This window comes from Bos taurus, chromosome 10 (assembly GCF_002263795.3).
Source record: "Bos taurus isolate L1 Dominette 01449 registration number 42190680 breed Hereford chromosome 10, ARS-UCD2.0, whole genome shotgun sequence".
In the NCBI taxonomy this organism is placed as follows: Eukaryota; Metazoa; Chordata; class Mammalia; order Artiodactyla; family Bovidae; genus Bos; species Bos taurus.
The window spans coordinates 59313753-59329924 of NC_037337.1; the positions used below are offsets into that span (position 1 = coordinate 59313753).

General features: G+C 46.9%; 1 protein-coding gene across 2 annotated transcripts in view; it reads left to right on the forward strand.

Moving 5' to 3' along the window:
- The first annotated feature begins 814 nt into the window (after window positions 1–814).
- TNFAIP8L3 (TNF alpha induced protein 8 like 3) overlaps window positions 815–16172 on the forward strand; it is a 45493-nt gene continuing 30135 nt past the window's right edge. Inside the window, exon 1 of one of the 2 annotated variants that reach the window (XM_002690926.6) lies at window positions 815–1046. In XM_002690926.6, the coding sequence (XP_002690972.1) occupies window positions 995–1046 (52 nt within the window). In that variant the 5' untranslated portion in view covers window positions 815–994. Of the gene's footprint in view, window positions 1047–13653; window positions 13832–16172 lie in introns of those variants that run through there. The other variant, XM_059890861.1, reaches the window with a different exon arrangement.

Sequence of the window (16172 nt, forward strand, 5' to 3'; positions counted from 1 at the left end):
ATTTCCCTCCCCCCCCCCCACCCCAGTTTAGTCTCTTAATTACTAGATCAGTATACAACTGCTTCTCTCTCTTTTTTTTTTCCTTTTATAAAGTGGAAGGAGGAGAGTATTGAGGAAATTTAGCACTCTATGTTAAAGTAAAGGTTTTTAAATCCATTCTTGCCAGAGTCTGTGCCTGGAAATGGCTTGGCTCCTCGGCCAGCAGGAGGGGGAGTCCTGCCTTGGACGGCAGCTCGGGCTCCAGACCACGGCCGCCGCACCCACGCCGGGAGAAGAGCCACCAGCGTTAGTTGTACCTGCCGCACGCTGTTTACCTCCTCGCTAGGTGCCAGGCCCTGCTCTCGGCCCCTCACATGCATGATTTATACACTCCCCTCACACCATTCGGGACAAAAGGGAACTCTCATTTTCCCCATTTTCCAAGTGAGGAAATAGGCACAGAGAAGTTAAGTCACTCGCCCAAGATCTCCTAACTGTGAAGTCAGACTCGAACCTGGGCAGCTCCAGCATTCCCACTCGGAACCTCTCCTTTTCCAACTTGGTTTTTCATCTAAGAATTCTCCAAACTTGGCCACCCCCAAGGGAAGGGGCTCGGCATCGCCAACTCGCACGACCTAGCCGGGCTCCGCAGGTCCAGGGCTGCGGGTGCCCGACGCGGGGCGCGGGTGGAGGAGCGGCGCCTCCCCCGGGTATTTAACCCCAGTCTGGAGCCCGCGGGGCGCCGGACGCTCCTGCTCCTCCCAGCTAGCGCCTCCCCGCCCTCCTCCCGGCTCTCCCGGCGCGCCCCACCCTCCGCCCCGCGCTCGCCTCGCGCACAGGCACCGGCCGGCGGGCGCGGGGAGCGGAGAGCGGGCCGCGCTGGCCTCTTCCGAGCCGCCCCCTGCCGCGGCCGCCGCGCATCGCCCGGCCGGAGTGCGACGCGGCTGCCCGAGTCCGGACGCCGGCCCCGGACGCCCCGGGGACCGGCGGGCGGCTGTGGACGCCAGCCGGCGGCATGGATTCAGATTCCGGCGAGCAGAGCGAGGGCGAGCCCGGGACCGCCGCAGGTACGAGGGGTCGGGGCAGCCCCGCTAGGAAGAGTGGGGCATTGAGGAGGGGAGGCCGGGGCGGGAAATCCCGAGTATTTCTCGGAGCTGCCGGGCGGGAGGCCGATCCCCAACAGTCCGATCCTTTCCAGGCCGGGACTGGGACGGCTCTGCGCTCTGACTTTGCTTTGGGGTTTTCTCCCCATTGCATCTGGGCGCTGGAGGGAGAGTAGGTGCGTTTGAGGGTGGCTCTCCGCGCTGCAGGGCTCGGGTCGTCGGGCCGGGGCAGGAGGTGGGGAGGTATCGGGCTGGGGTTGGGGAGGGGGGGTGGTTCGGGAAATCCGTACCCTGTAGTTTGCTGCAGTGAGGGTTGCAACACATCTGCTTTTTGAAATAACTTTCCAAGAGCCGGCCGGGTCCTCGAACCCCGGGCTCCAGGGACGCTGCGGAACAGATGACCGGCTCGAGGGCGTGACAGGACACTCGGGGAAGAAAATGCCCCCGCGGGTGGCCAGGCAGGACTCAAACCACAGCTCGTGGTTGCGGTTCCCGAGGTTGCTAGATGAGCCGGTGCAGAAGCGTTGGCCCATCGCTGCCCTGCACACGCGGAGGAGGTCCCCCACCAAGGGTCCAGGGAGACAGACACATCGGCGCGCGGGGGCCGAGCTTCGCCTTTAAGGGGCGCAGCCGGCTTTTCACAATCGATAGTTAATCGAAACGATGGGTGGATGCTTACTTAGGAAAAAGATGAATGTCCTCCCCCGCCTCTCCCTGATACTGAGCAACAGGAGGAAGCCACCCACAGCCTTGAGTCAACTTACCGCCGGGCTCTGCCCACCTCCACTGGCCAGCTCCGCCCGCCGCCCACGGGTCCAGGGGCAGAAGACCTATGGTACTCACACATACCCGTGGCTCCCCTCGCACCACGCCACCCTGCAGGCTGGCCCTGGCCAGCAGACCTGTGACCTGAGAGCTGGGGTCCTCGGGTACAGATCGGAGGTCCCAGACTAGTCCCCACTCTTCCCACTGTCAGACCAGGGTCCCCAGGGTGGGGACCAAGTGTCAGGAGGCACCATCAGCCCAGGCGTGCCTGTAGGAAAGTCAGGCTCAGGAATCAGGCAAGTCAGCGCCAGAAGCTGTGCCAAAGGCCCTGCATATATTATTCTCCTTCATCCTCACAGCACCTAGCCTGGTGGTTATTATCTCCATATTCCAGAACTGGGTTAGGTGGCTTACCCATAAATCATAGCCAGGGCCTAGCCAAGGGCGGAGTGACTGCCTTTCTGTTGCACCTCACAGGGCAGCTGGGTGGGAAGAGAGGATGGCAGAGAAGCAAGGTGGCATCGTCAAGATGCCTATGTGTGAGGACTCCTATCTCTGTGCAAGGGCCACCTGCTTTCTGTAGGTATGTGTGGACCTAATTAATAAACATGAGCTCTTCTCCAACCTGTGTGTTCCCATGACTATGAAGCACCAAGCTTTTGTTTCACAGGTGGCTTGTGGATCTCTTCCCATCATTTAAAAGTTCCAGTGGGTGTTTTGTGTGTATCTAAGTATATCTCTAGAGTTCAGAAGGAGGAGGGGAGGTGGATACATTGATACTGAAACTTTACTCTCTCAAAATCTCAGGAACTAAGGTGCTCTCCCGGCTCCCACCCTCAGATCTTTTATGTCAGTTGATGGAGAAGGGAAGGAGGATAGGAGGCTTTGAGAAAGAGGAGGGGAGGAAAAGGGGGAGGGGGGCGGGTAGCAAGAGACACTCAGAAGAGTTGGTACTTGGATGACAGGGGAGGAAAAGAGTTCTGAAGGGTCTGGTTGCTTCTCCGGGCAGCCTGCTCTGCAAGGAATATCCCTGAGGGTTCATGTCTGTTTGTGTGGAAGACCTCTACACGGCTAACAGCAGCTGAGCCGTGACTACCAAGGTTGGATGGATCCCGTGAAGAATAGGGCAGCCAGTTCTATGAGCTGTCACCATTTGTTTGTGCCTTACTGTTTTATACAGTCATTTCTTCTTCCTCTGTGTGCTTGAATCTCACAAGTTGAACATTTATTTGAATGTCACAAGTCATTCTGCTAAATGGCATTCAGTATCACTCATTACTTTCAGTCTTAAAGTCTTCGTGACACACCTTCAAAACTAAGTGCTAATTCATCACCTAGCTGTGGCTACATCCTATCGAAAGGAAACTCCTGTTGCAGCTTCAGATACAGGTTAAATTATCCATAGGGGTGATCACTGTCCCTGTAAGTAACATGACATCCATCTGTGGACCTGTAACTGTGCAAGCTGAGTGGGTTTGTAACTGAGGACAGCAGAGAAAGTGGGGCATCTTGGAGTATTAATGTGTGTATTTGTGTGTACCCGCCTCACAGGGAGCTGAGATGAAGGGCTGCTTCCTCCTCAATGCCCTCTCCTTCCTGAACTTGTAGAGAAGCCCTGCTGTAAGATGGACTGTATTAAAGTCCTGAGCCTGGACTCTGGAATCAGAAAGACCTGGGTCTCAATCTACCCCCGTGTGCTCTAAGTTGCTTCAGTTGTGTCCAACTCTTTGTGACCCCATGGACCATATCCCACCAGGCTCCTCTGTCTATGGGATTCTCCAGGCAAGAATACTGGTGTGGGTTGCCATTCCCTTCTCCAGGGGTTCTTCCCAACCCAGAGATCTAACCAGCATCTCTTACATCTCCTGCATTAGCAGGCGGGTTCTTTACCACTAGCACCACCTGATGGGCAAGTTAACTTCCTCATCTGTAAAATGGGGATAACATTTTATAACATTTATAAAACATGTATAAAACATTTATAACATGTATAAAACAATTAGTATTATTGTCATTATTATTACATTAATGTAATTGCCTGAGAAGATTTGTTTTGAATTTTCTCCTTTTCACTCTGTCTCGTGTATGTGTGTGTGTGTGTGCACATGTGTTTGTTTAGGAGAGGTTATTTTTAAGTTACCTCTTCTCATCCTCATCTTCTAGTTCAAGGCATAAAGACGGGGACCTTCAAAACTACTGCTTTCACCATCCATCTCTTCTAGCTCTAGAGAAATTTGCACAAAGTAGAGAACACCTTATCCAGTCTACCTTCTAACCTGGAGGTTAGCCATTTTTATGCCACTTCCGATAGAAGAGTGGTTAATCCCCACACACACTGGTTCACCTTTTCCCGTCAAGGTAACAGGAGACAGGGGAGATAGTCACTATTCTGCTGTCCATTTTTGCCCATCTCATAACCTTCCTGGTCAAAAACTGGCAGAGGAGTGAGGAAATGTTTTTACTGTACCCCTTTCAAGAGCCTTTTCCAAAGATCTCCGCAGTATCTGCTGTACTGCTCTCTCATGGAGCAGTCCCTGCATAGGAAGGTCAAAGGGGGATTGTGGATGAGATTTGTCCTAATCTGCATTTTCTGGTTTTCAAGAAGCACAGGATGGTGCTTCCATGTCATTCTGCTGCCTGCAGCTCTCCTTTGCCTCTCTGTAGTTTTATGGTTCTTTCTATGATTAGGAAAGAGACAGCATTTATGGAACACTGGATTCTTTCCAGAGACCCAACTTGGCAGTCTCTCCTTTTACAAACCCACCATCCATCTCTCAGGAATCTTAGAGCTTGGTATATTAACTCAGCACTGATTCAGAGTTTTTCCTAAGAAGCAACAAGCGAGTAAACATTAGCAGTGTCAGTTTCTTTCCTTTCTGACTTGTAAAACTGAGATCGTCTACCCCGGTTGAAACAGACAAGCTCCTTCTACCCAGAGGTAGCGCCAAGCAGTCACACTGATGGAGCATCCCTGTGGCTGGGTAAGTGCCACAGAAAAGCGTTTCCATGTGATAGAGTTGGGATGTGATCAGGAAACCTCAAGATAATAAAAGAAGTGGGAAAACAGCAGGCTCCTGACTTTGCCCTCCTTGTCTTTCCCATTCCCTAGGTCCTAAGCTTGGTCCAGGTAGACAGAGTGGCAAAGGAGTAGATAGGATTCAGTAGTTAGCCAAGAGGAGGTAAGGTGTTCCAGAAATCAGACACCATTGAGCAAAGGCACAGATAAACAGGGAAGAAATTGGAGTGGAGGGCATATACTAAGGTGTGCATGTGTGTGTGCTAAAAGTTGCTTCAGTATGCCCAACTCTTTGTGACCCCATGGACTGTAGCCTGCCAAGTTCCTCATCTGTGGGATTCTCCAGGCAAGAATACGACTGGGTTGCCATGCCCTCCTCTGGGATACTAAGGTGTACTGGGAAATAAAGTTAGATGAATGTAGGGAGAGCCACTTACTAGAGGGGGTCTTAATAACTTGGTCCTGGCAGCACTGAAGGAGCCCTAGCTGAGCTGATAGTAGAGCAGAGATGTCCCTGACTGAGAGCTGTGTTTTCAGAAGCCACGTCTGACAGACATGAAGTAGGGAGATGGCCTAGGCTTGGAGCCACGGCTACCAGGGTGTGACCACACAGTCAGAGGGGATGGTATCCTTAAGCGAGGCAGAAGAGGAAGGATGCAAATGCCATTTCAGAGAAACAACAACAACAGAAGTTGGTGACAGATTGTACAAAAGCAGTAAAAGGAGAGGGACAGTGGAAAGGGACTGGCGTGTGGAGTTGGGCTGAGGCAGGGAAATGCAGGAGACAGACTTCCCCACCCCACCAGTGCTTCCTTTCTTTCCATCAGATACTTAATAGTGAGGAAAAGACCCTGAAGACAGGAAAGATTGAAGGATGACAGAGGACGAGATGGCTGTATGGCATCATCAACTCAATAGACGTGAATTTGAGCAAGCTCCGGGAGATGGTGGAGGACAGGGAAGCCTGGCATGCTGCAGTCCATGGGGTCACAAAGAGTCAGAAATGACTTAGGGAGTGAAGAGCAACAAAGTTTTGCTCAAAGGCACTTCCCCCTACCCATAGTAAATTATGCTGGGACGTTGGTTTTGGAGGATCATGGGGTTCTGGAGTTTGTTGATTCTTATTGTTGGGTTATTTGTGGAGGCTATTCAGTAACATTTGTCGCCTGACAAATTAACAATCGATGGACTGAACAACCAAACAAGCACAGGCAAGGACACCACCTGGGGAAGATGAACTACTTGGCTATTAGTCATAGTCCCAGGTCTCATTCTTATTTTGGACATTTTCAGGGGCTTCGGCCCCAACACACAGTGGGCTGCTTTGAGGATCAGGACCTTGTCTCATGCTTTCATGTTTCCAAGGTTTTATGGACATTATAAATGAATGAGAAATTTGAGGAGCCTCCTGAGAGCTCTGCACTAAAAGGCCAGATGGACAGCCAAAAACCTGTCCTATAAAGTAGGGCTGCCAACGCTTTCCTTCAGTGCTTTGCTTCAGTGTTTTAAGATCACTTGCACTATCTGGGACTCTTGTTGGAAAGTATGGGGGCATGAAAAGAGATACAAGGATACAGTCCATTCTGTCTCCAGGAGGGCTTGGGATCAGATGGGCAGATAGGACGCAGGTACTGATGGCCACAGCTTAAGCCAGTACAGGAAGACTCTCACACCGTTGCCCTGAGGTTAGATCCTGGCCACGTCTCTGTTTATATGTTTTCTCTTGACACCAGCCACTTTCCATTGTGTGTTTTACAGTTATTCCTGTACATGTCTTATCTCTGGTATTGGTCTTAGCTCCCTAAGGATAAAGACTGGGCCTTTTTCCTCTGTATCGCCTCTCATCAACACCACCTGTGTGCCCTAAACACAGTGGTAGGTTACTGCCTGGCTGGCTGGCTGCTTGGATAGATGGATGGATCTACAAATGCTGTTATAAGTTGGTTCTCCAGGAAGCAGACTCTGAGATGGAGGTTAGCATGAAGTGTGTTTATTGGGAGAGGGTCTTGGGATCAATACCTGGGGAAGACAAACAGACAGGAGGGATGCCAGGCTGGGCAGAGGGAGAAGCTGAGCTGCAGAGCAGGCCCAACAACAAGTTGAAGGTGGAAAGCCCTACAGAACTGAGTTGAGGTGAGGGACTAGGCTTTTATATCACCTGGCTTAATGATCAGTCGTTACATGCAGGCCATCCCTGCATCTTGGAAAAAGCTGTCCCCTTCAGCTGAGAGCTGTCTGCAGGCAGCACTTCAGCAGCTTGTGGAGTGCTTGGCCTTTCATTCCTGAAGGGGGACCTGGAGCGTACACCATGGCATCTACCACGGGTGGCTTCCATAGTTCTCCAGGAATGTTTCATGGGGGTGGCAGCCCTGCCTGTGGGCAACTATGAACATTATCTGGACCTAATTAGAGCAATTTAGATAGCCAGATGAAATTAACCATTCTAGATCTCACAGATCTGCACCCAGCTGTTCAACCCATACAACCCAATAGATATTGGTTCATCACCTGTTTTGTGTTCAGTAGGTGAGGGGTACTATGGTAGCAGACAGAAATGGTGTTAGGGACCTCCCTGGTGGTCCAGTGGTTAAAACTCCACTTTCCAATGGAGAAAGCGTGGGTTGGATCCCTGGTAGGGGAACTAAGATCCATCCCACATGTCATAGGGTGTGGCCAAAAATTAAATAAAACTTGTTTTTTGGTTTTTTTTTTCTTTTTTTAAAAAAGAAATGGAATTAGATGTGGCCCTGTCCTCAAGAGGCTTGCAGCCATAGGGAGAGAAAATGCCTACCCAGTATGAATCTGTAAAATTGACAGCATCAGCAATAAATAGTGGAGGATTCAGGGACTTCCCTGGCGGTCCAGTAGCTAAGACTCTGCACTCGCAATGCAGGAGGCCCAGATTCAACCCCTGGTTGGGGAACTAGACCCCACATGCCGCAGCTAAGACCCAGTGCAGCCAAAGAAATTAGTTGAAATACATTTGTTAAATAGTGTCAGGTTTGGAGCGTGGGGCGTGATGGTCTGGGGTTCTAGGGGAAGCCTCATGGTGGAGATGGGCCTTGAGGACAGCCTTGAAGGAGTGAAAGATTTCGACAGGGAGAAGAACGAGCCAAGGGACTCAGAGAAGGAGGGACAGACAGGAGTCCGTGGGAAGCCTGGCGTAGCCCGGGGGGCCCCCTTAGAGGGCCAAAAGGAAGAGAGGGTGGACATATTCAGAATGTCAAATTGGGTGTTGTGGTGCTTGTGGCCAATGTGTAAATTTCTGGAGATGGAGACAGAATGTCTATGTGTATGTAAATATAAAGCTATTTTCTACGTTATTTTTCCCTAAAAATATGGCACCTGCTTTCTTATTTGTCAGCAAAACCAAATAATAGTTACACTTTCCATTAGCACTTTTCTTTAATTGGTTCATTTTCCTCCAGAGTTACCATTGGTTCCATCTGAATTCACATGTAGATCTCTGTAAAGACACTATATACATAATTTTGTTTTGTTTTTCAGTCACTTGGCTTCCAACTCTTACTGTAAAATGCCTGTGTAGGTGGGTGTTTGGGCTGTACTGTGTACAAGTATAAATATAAAGGCTTGAGAAGAAGAATTTAGCAGATAAGTTCTCTGAGATAGCCCAGTCTCAGAAAACATAAAGAGTAGTGAGAACCCTTTTCCCCAACATATATTATCACATGCCCCCAAACATATTTTTTATACATCAGAAGTGTTCTTTTTAGGCAACTGCATAGCACAAATTCTGAAACTGCCTTAGAACAGTCTTCATGTTCATATTGGATTTTCTAAACATCATTGCCTAGGAATAAAATTGAGCTTGTTCATGGAAAATCTAGTGTGCAGACTATAAAAATGGAAGGCTTGGCCGCAAAGAAAGTGCTAGACACACCCTAATAGAAACCAGTATTTTGTAATTCAGTTCTCCGGGGAAAAAAAAGAGAGAGAGACACTTTGGTGGTATCCAAATACTGGTTTAAACAGCTGAAAAACCACAGAAGCAGCCACTAGTTTCTAGATTGTCTTCTTGAAAATAAAATATGCTTTCTGAGAACATTTTCTAGCCTGGAAAGGAAGTATTTTGGTGATACACAGCTTTATGGAAACTTGCAGTTAATGTTTTTATGGTAGAGGCATCCAGTTTCATGTGCGGGAGGAAATTCTGTAAAGGGTTGTTCTGGTGAGCACACACATCCCGCATTCCCAATTTGGAGCCTGAGGGTTATGCTAGGAAGATATAGCCAGATTTTGGGGGAACAATATGGGAGGGAAGTGAAGGGGGCTGTCTGCCTGGCAGGCCGCTGCATTAGCTCTTCCCTACCCCACTTGAGTCTGGTTCCTTGGTTTGCTTGGAATGACATCAAGAAGGTCAGGAGAGAGGACTGGGGCCCAGGTCACAAGGTAGAGAAAGTAGATTTAAGAAGTTGTGGCATATACCAAACAAGATGAGAAATGGTCTTTGCCAGCCAGAGTCCAGTCCCAGAGGGCCAGTCCTGAATGTAAAATAATAGTGATGTTTTGAATTTGTACTTAATTTTATATTATTTAAGCACATGCAATGTATTTGAGACCAGGTTAACTATTTATATGGTATTTAAGACTTACACAGGCCTTATAGGTTAGGTACTATAAATAGCCCCATTGTATAGACCAGGAAACTGAGGCATGGAGAGGTTAAGTAACTTGCTCAGGGATATTCAGTTTCTCAGTGGATATGAAGCTGGTCTAAACTCCAAACATGGTGCTCTTTACCAGGTAAACTCTGTTGTTAGATCAGTAGATGCCACCAGGCTCCTTTATATCCACCACCAGCTCCCACAGGGCCCTTGGACTACAACGTTCCTTCTTCAGGCACCTACTGGTAGGTTAGGACATTCTACCTCCAGAAGGCCCTGTTTGAAGCTGCAGACATTTCCTGCAGTGGCCCAATAATACATGGGCAAAGAGGGGCTGTCATGGGTTCCAAAACAGGAGCTAGTAAGGGTTGGTTTAGGAGGGAAGAAGAGGAGAGCAGCACAAAGCAGCTGTCAGGGAGAGAAGGCCCTGGAAGGACCCTGCAGCCATGTATATGTCTAAGGTCCTGGCAACGTGGTGGAGGAGGAGACAGAGAGGAGAGAGGGTTGAAAAGCAGCGTCAAGAGAGATGCCAAACAAATGCTGCCTCTATCAGAGTGCGCTTAGACATTTTTTCCACTCCAGTATTTAGAATCATTCTAGATATAGAATCACCAGGACATGGTGACCAATTGGACTCAAGGGCAAGAAAAAACTCGAAGTTGAGACTATGGCACAATGATGAGATACTGAGCTGAACAACTTGGGTTTGGGTTTCTTACTTATTGCTTTCCAGTAACATTATTTTCCAACCAAAGGAGTACAAGCTCATGATAGAATATGCAAAAACAGTACAAAGAAGAAAATTAGATTGAGTCCCAAGAATAGATGGGCTTTTCCAAAAGAGTGTAGTCCAAAAGCCATCCTGAAAAATGCAAGAGACCTTTATTTAGGGAGGAAGGAAGTTTTGTATGGAGAAGGAAATGGCAACCCACTCCAGTATTCTTGCCTGGAGAATCCCAGAGACGGGGGAGCCTGGTGGGCTGCTGTCTATGGGGTCACACAGAGTCAGAGCCCCACTTCTGAAATGTTTAGTAAGAACATTGGCTACACTGCCAGACAGCATCAGCACCAGAGCTAGAAGCCAGATACTCTGGCTCTATTGGTCCCCCAAAACATATGTAATTGTAAAAAAGGATCAGAGTTATTCTGGATGTTCGGATATCAAAAGGACCGCTTCCATGTTTCCTTTTGACACCTTCCACCGTGTTCTTGCCATCCCCTCCCCTTTTCCTCTCCTGAGCTTTCTCCCTCCCAGCACAGCTGCCCAGAAGTCAGACACCACAGGCCCACACCAGGCCCTTCCCATGTACCAGGCCCACTTCACCAGTCAGGAGAGCCCTACATGGAGCCCTTAGAATATTTTTACATTTTTTTTTATACCCAGGAAGAATTTGGTAGGTTTTATAGATGCATGGCGACAATTGCAAAGGTTAATTTACTTTGAGTTTAATAACTTCCAGCTTCGGGAATAGATTTATTGGTTTCTAGTTCTCCAATTACTCTGTTTAGATTGATTTTTTACTTTATAAGGAAAGAGGTAAATTTGTTCACCTGTGTTAGCCTCTCTCTCACCCTTAAGATTTAATTCATTGATTCAATCTCAGTCAAACAAAGCAGGCAGAGCTAAGTTAATACATTCAACTTTTAGCGAGCCCAGAGCAGTACATGATGGGAATTAAATGTGAATTTTCTTGACTTTTTTTTATTTTGGTTTCTCTGATCGTATGTAATCCTGATTTTTCCTGCTGTTGTTGTTCAGTTGCCCAGTCGTGTCCAGTTGTTTGAGACCCCATGGACTGCAGCATACCAGGCCTCCCTGTCCCTCACCATCTCCTGAAGTTTGCCCAAGTTCATGTCCATTGCATCGGTGATGCCATCCAGCCATCTCATCCTCTGATGCCCTCTTTTCCTTCTACCCTCAATCTTTCCCAGCATCAGAGACTTTTGCAATGAGTCCACTGTTCACATCAGATGACCAAAATACTGGAGCTTCAGCTTCAGCATCAGTCCTTCCAATGAGTATTCAGGGTTGATTTCCCTGAAGATTGACTGGTTTGATCTCCTTGCTGTCCAAGAGACTTTCAGGAGTCTTCTCCAGCGCCACAGTTCAAAGGCATCAATTCTTCGGCATTCTGCCTTCTTTATGGTCCAGCTCTCACAACTGTACATGACCACTGGGAAGACCACAGCCTTGACTATACGGACCTTGCTTTTCAACATACCGTCTAGGTTTGTCATAGCTTTCCTGCCAAGAAGCAATCATCTTCTGATTTCATGTGTGCAGTCACCATCCACAGTGATTTTAGAGCCCAAGAATAGGAAATGGGGCTGGATGCCATGATCTTATCTTTTAATGTTTAGTTTTAAGCCAGCTCTTTCAGTCTCCTCCTTCACCCTCATCGAGAGGCTCTTTAGTTCCTCTTTGCTTTCTGCCATTACACTGGCATCATCCGCATATCGGAGGCTGTTGATATTTCTCCCACCTGTCTTGATTCCAGCTTGGAACTCATCCAGCCTGGCATCTCTCATGATGTGCTCAGCGTATAGGTTAAACCAACGGTGACAGCAGACAGCCCTGTCGTACTTCTTCCTTGATCTTGAACCAGTCAGTTGTTTCATGCAGGATTCTCACTGTTGCTTCTTGACCTGCATACAGATTCCTCAGGAGGCAGGTAAGATGGTCTGGTATTCCCATCTCTTTAAGAGCTTTCCACAGTTTGTTATGATCCACACAGTCAAAGGCTTTAGCGTAGTCAATGAAACAGAGGTAGATGTTTTTCTGGAATTCCCTTGCTTTCTCTATGATCCAGCGAATGTTGGCAGTTTGATCTCTGGTTCCTCTTCCACTTCCTTTTCCCTGTATCCCTCCTCAATTTCCCCTTCTGCCATCCTTCATTAATACCTTTTTTCTACCTGTGTCTCCTAAGGCTTTGCTCTTGGCCTTGTTCTTTTCTAACAATACACTTTCATTTGGAAAAGCCTGCCCACTTTTCATTTGGAAAGTGGAAAAGTGAAGTCGCTCAGTCGTGTCCAACTCTTTGTGACCCCGTGGACTGCGACCTCCCAGGCTCCTCTGTCCATGGGATTTTTCAGGCAAGAGTACTAGAGGGGGTTGCCATTTCCTTCTCCAGGGGATCTTCCCGACTCAGGGATTGAACCCGGGTCTCCCACATTGCAGGGGGACGCTTTACCCTCTAAGCCATGAGGGAAGCCCTTTTTCACTTGGAAAAGCCCGCCCATTTTTCCAGCATGAAGCTAAAGTTTCCCAAAGCTGTGGTCTAACCTGGTCCTCTCTCCAGAGCAAGAATCCTGCCCGTCAAAGTCATCTGGGTTTCATCTCCTTCCTGTCCAGGAGACACCCCAACTCAGCATAGCTACACCTGGACTGTTACCTTTCCATCACCCTCTCTCAGCTCTTCTGATGGCCTCACCAGCCACCAAGTCATTCAAAATTAAATTGTGAAGTCATAAGAAGAGTGACGGAGAAGGCAATGGCACCCCACTCCAGTACTCTTGCCTGGAAAATCCCATGGACGCAGGAGCCTGGTGGGCTGCAGTCCATGGGGTCACTAAGAATTGGACACGATTGAGCGACTTCACTTTCACTTTTCACTTTCATGCATTGGAGAAGAAAATGGCAACCCACTCCAGTGTTCTTGCCTAGAGAATCCCAGGGACGGGGGAGCCTTGTGGGCTGCCTTCTATGGGGTTGCACAGAGTTGGACACGACTGAAGTGACTTAGCAGCAGCAGCAGCAAGAAGAGTGAAATCTCCTATACATGTGATCTCATAGCAAAACCAGGACATGGAGAAAGCAGGCATTATTCCCAGTTTATAGATAAAGAAACACATCCACAGAGATTATTTACCCCAAATCACAAAATAAGTCGTAGATTTCCACTATTTAAAGCTACATCCCCCTCCAAAAAAAAAAAGGGGGGGGGGAGGGGCAGAAACAAATCTAAATGTTCAACCTAAAAATATATAAGCCCAGACTTTGGGGTCAAATGGGTATATGTTCACACCCCACACATGACTTGAAGCACTGCCTAGAAACATTTCAGAATCTGTTTCTTCACATCCCTGGGGTGGCTATCAGGTTTTCATGTGTGCTCAGCTGCTCAGTCATATCCAACTCTTTGCAACCCTATGGACTGTAGCCCGCCAGGCTCCTTTATCCATGGAATTTTCCAAGCAAGAATACTGGAGTGGGTTGCCATTTCCTCCTCCAGGGGATCTTCCTGATCCAGGAATTGAACTGGAGTCTCCTGCCTTTCCTGCATTGCAGGCAGATTCTCTGCTACTGAGTCACCTGGGAAGCCCCATTCAACCCAAGCATATAGGTAAATATTCAATCAAATAATTACTGAATAATTAAATACATAATGACATTTCTATACTGTGGAATATTACTCAGCTGTTAAGAAAAATTAATTTGGAAAAAATATAGATGTTTGTATTATAATATATGAAGAAAGCTTGATAATCTATGATCGCAATTTTGCTATATACATACATGTACACATATATACATGTATATTTATTTATACATGTACACCCATACACCTGTACCTACATATCAATACATCCCTTTTTAAAAATTTGTATTGAAATATAGTTGATTTACAACGTCCTGTTTAATTTCTGCTGTACAGCAAAATGACTTGGTTATACATATACATATTATTTTTCATCCTTTTTCATTATAGTTTATCACAGGATACTGAATATAGTTCCCTGTGCTATAGAGTAGGACCTTGTTGTCCATCCATCCTACATATAATGGTTTGCACCTGCTAATCTCAAAATCCCAATCCATCCCTCTGCCCTCTCCTCCTTGGCAACCACAGTTCTATTCTCTATGTCTGTGAGTCTGTTTTGGTTTCATAGATCACATACCCCTTTTTTCTTATAGAGAGAAGGGGAAGAAACTCTCCCTCCATTCACATTCATGAACTTTTTTTTTTTTTTTAAATCCTGGAGCAGAATTAACCATTCTGTGTGATGAGTTTGTAGGCAATTTTAATTTCCATCTTTTTTGCTTTCCTTCCATACTCAATGAGAATGTATAACTTGCAGCAGATTTTTATTTTAAAAACCACCCGAAATGAGATCCAGTGGACTTGTCCACTGCTCATCCTTCTGACTTTCTTGCAGGTTTGTCCCAGGTCCCTCTATTTTCTTCCTTGACACTCATTCTTCCCTCTGTTCCCCATGATCCTCTTCCCCATCAGACCAGGCCTCCATGGGTTCTTTTCATGGGCTCCTGCTGGCTCGCTGGTGGGGGCAATTCTGGACTTCTCTCCTCAGCCCCCTTCCTACTTACCCACTGCCCTGGCAGTGCTCTGCACCTCCACCTTATCACACCCTCCCTTCTGAGCCCATCTGGCCTGAGCCCCTATGCCAGGTATAGGAAGTATGAATACTCAGGGTGGATAAAGAGCTTATAGATTTGAGGCCAAGAGCCTCGGAACCTTGCAAGCCAAGTGGACCTGCTGGGTGAGTTTGCTGACCCAGCCATTATGGCTCTAGACTGTGGCCTTGCTGCTGCTTGCTGACCAGCAGTGTGTACAGCCTCTATCCCTGACCCTGCTCCCTCCCAACCCCCATCCCAAACATGAGTGACTTTCAGTTTCCACTTGTTCATCCTCACACTGATTTTGTCTTTATTACTTTTACAATTTGAAAAAAAACACCCTGTGTACACCCATGGAAGATTCATGTTGATGTATGGCAAAACCAATACAATATTGTAAAGTAATTAGCCTCCAATTAAAATAAATAAATTTATATTAAAAAATAAAAATTAAAATAAAAGAAAAAAAGAAGAGGCATTTAAAATTCTATTTTAACAGGATTATTAGCTTCTGGGAGGTATTGGTCTTCCACCCTCAGGTTTGATCTGTCTTTCCAAAAAAGTTCATTATTGAAATGTTGTTGTTGTTTAGTCGCTCAGTCATGTTCAACTCTTTGTGGCCCCATGGACTTCAGCCCCCCAGGCTCCTCTGTCCATGGGATTTCCCAGGCAAGAATACTAGAATGGGTTGCCATTCCCTTCTCTCGGGGATCTTCCCAACCCAGGGATTGAAACCCACATCTCCTGCATTGGCAGGCAGATTCTTTACCACTGAGCCACCTGGGAAGCCCATTGAAAAGTTAATATGATATTAAGTATTATATGTATCTATTTCTGAAGGAATTAGAAATTATTGAGGTCTTATAATAACCTATAATGGAAAAGAATCTGAAAAAGAATATATATAACTGAATCACTTTGCTGAATACTTGAAACTAACATAGCACTGTAAATTAACTATACTTTAATAAAAGAAAAAGAAGAAATGTATTGGATTTTGTGTGTATCTTGGAGCTGATATAAGAGATATCATGGCCCCAGTATTATTTGCTGCCTCCCTATCTCCACCTTATTTTACTCTAGTCCATCAAATAGGAATAGCCCAGTCAGGAAACTTATAGGAAACAAAGGTGTTCACCCTTTAGACTCACATTAACTAGCGTTTTTAACCTAGTTTTAAATTAGCCCCATTCACCCTTAATGACTGATATTCCCCATCAGCTAGAATTTTGTCTATCTTTACTTTCTTCATTTATATTATAAAATATGATTATTTTATGAGGTCACAAAGAGTTGGACACAACTGAGTGACTGAACTGAACTTATAT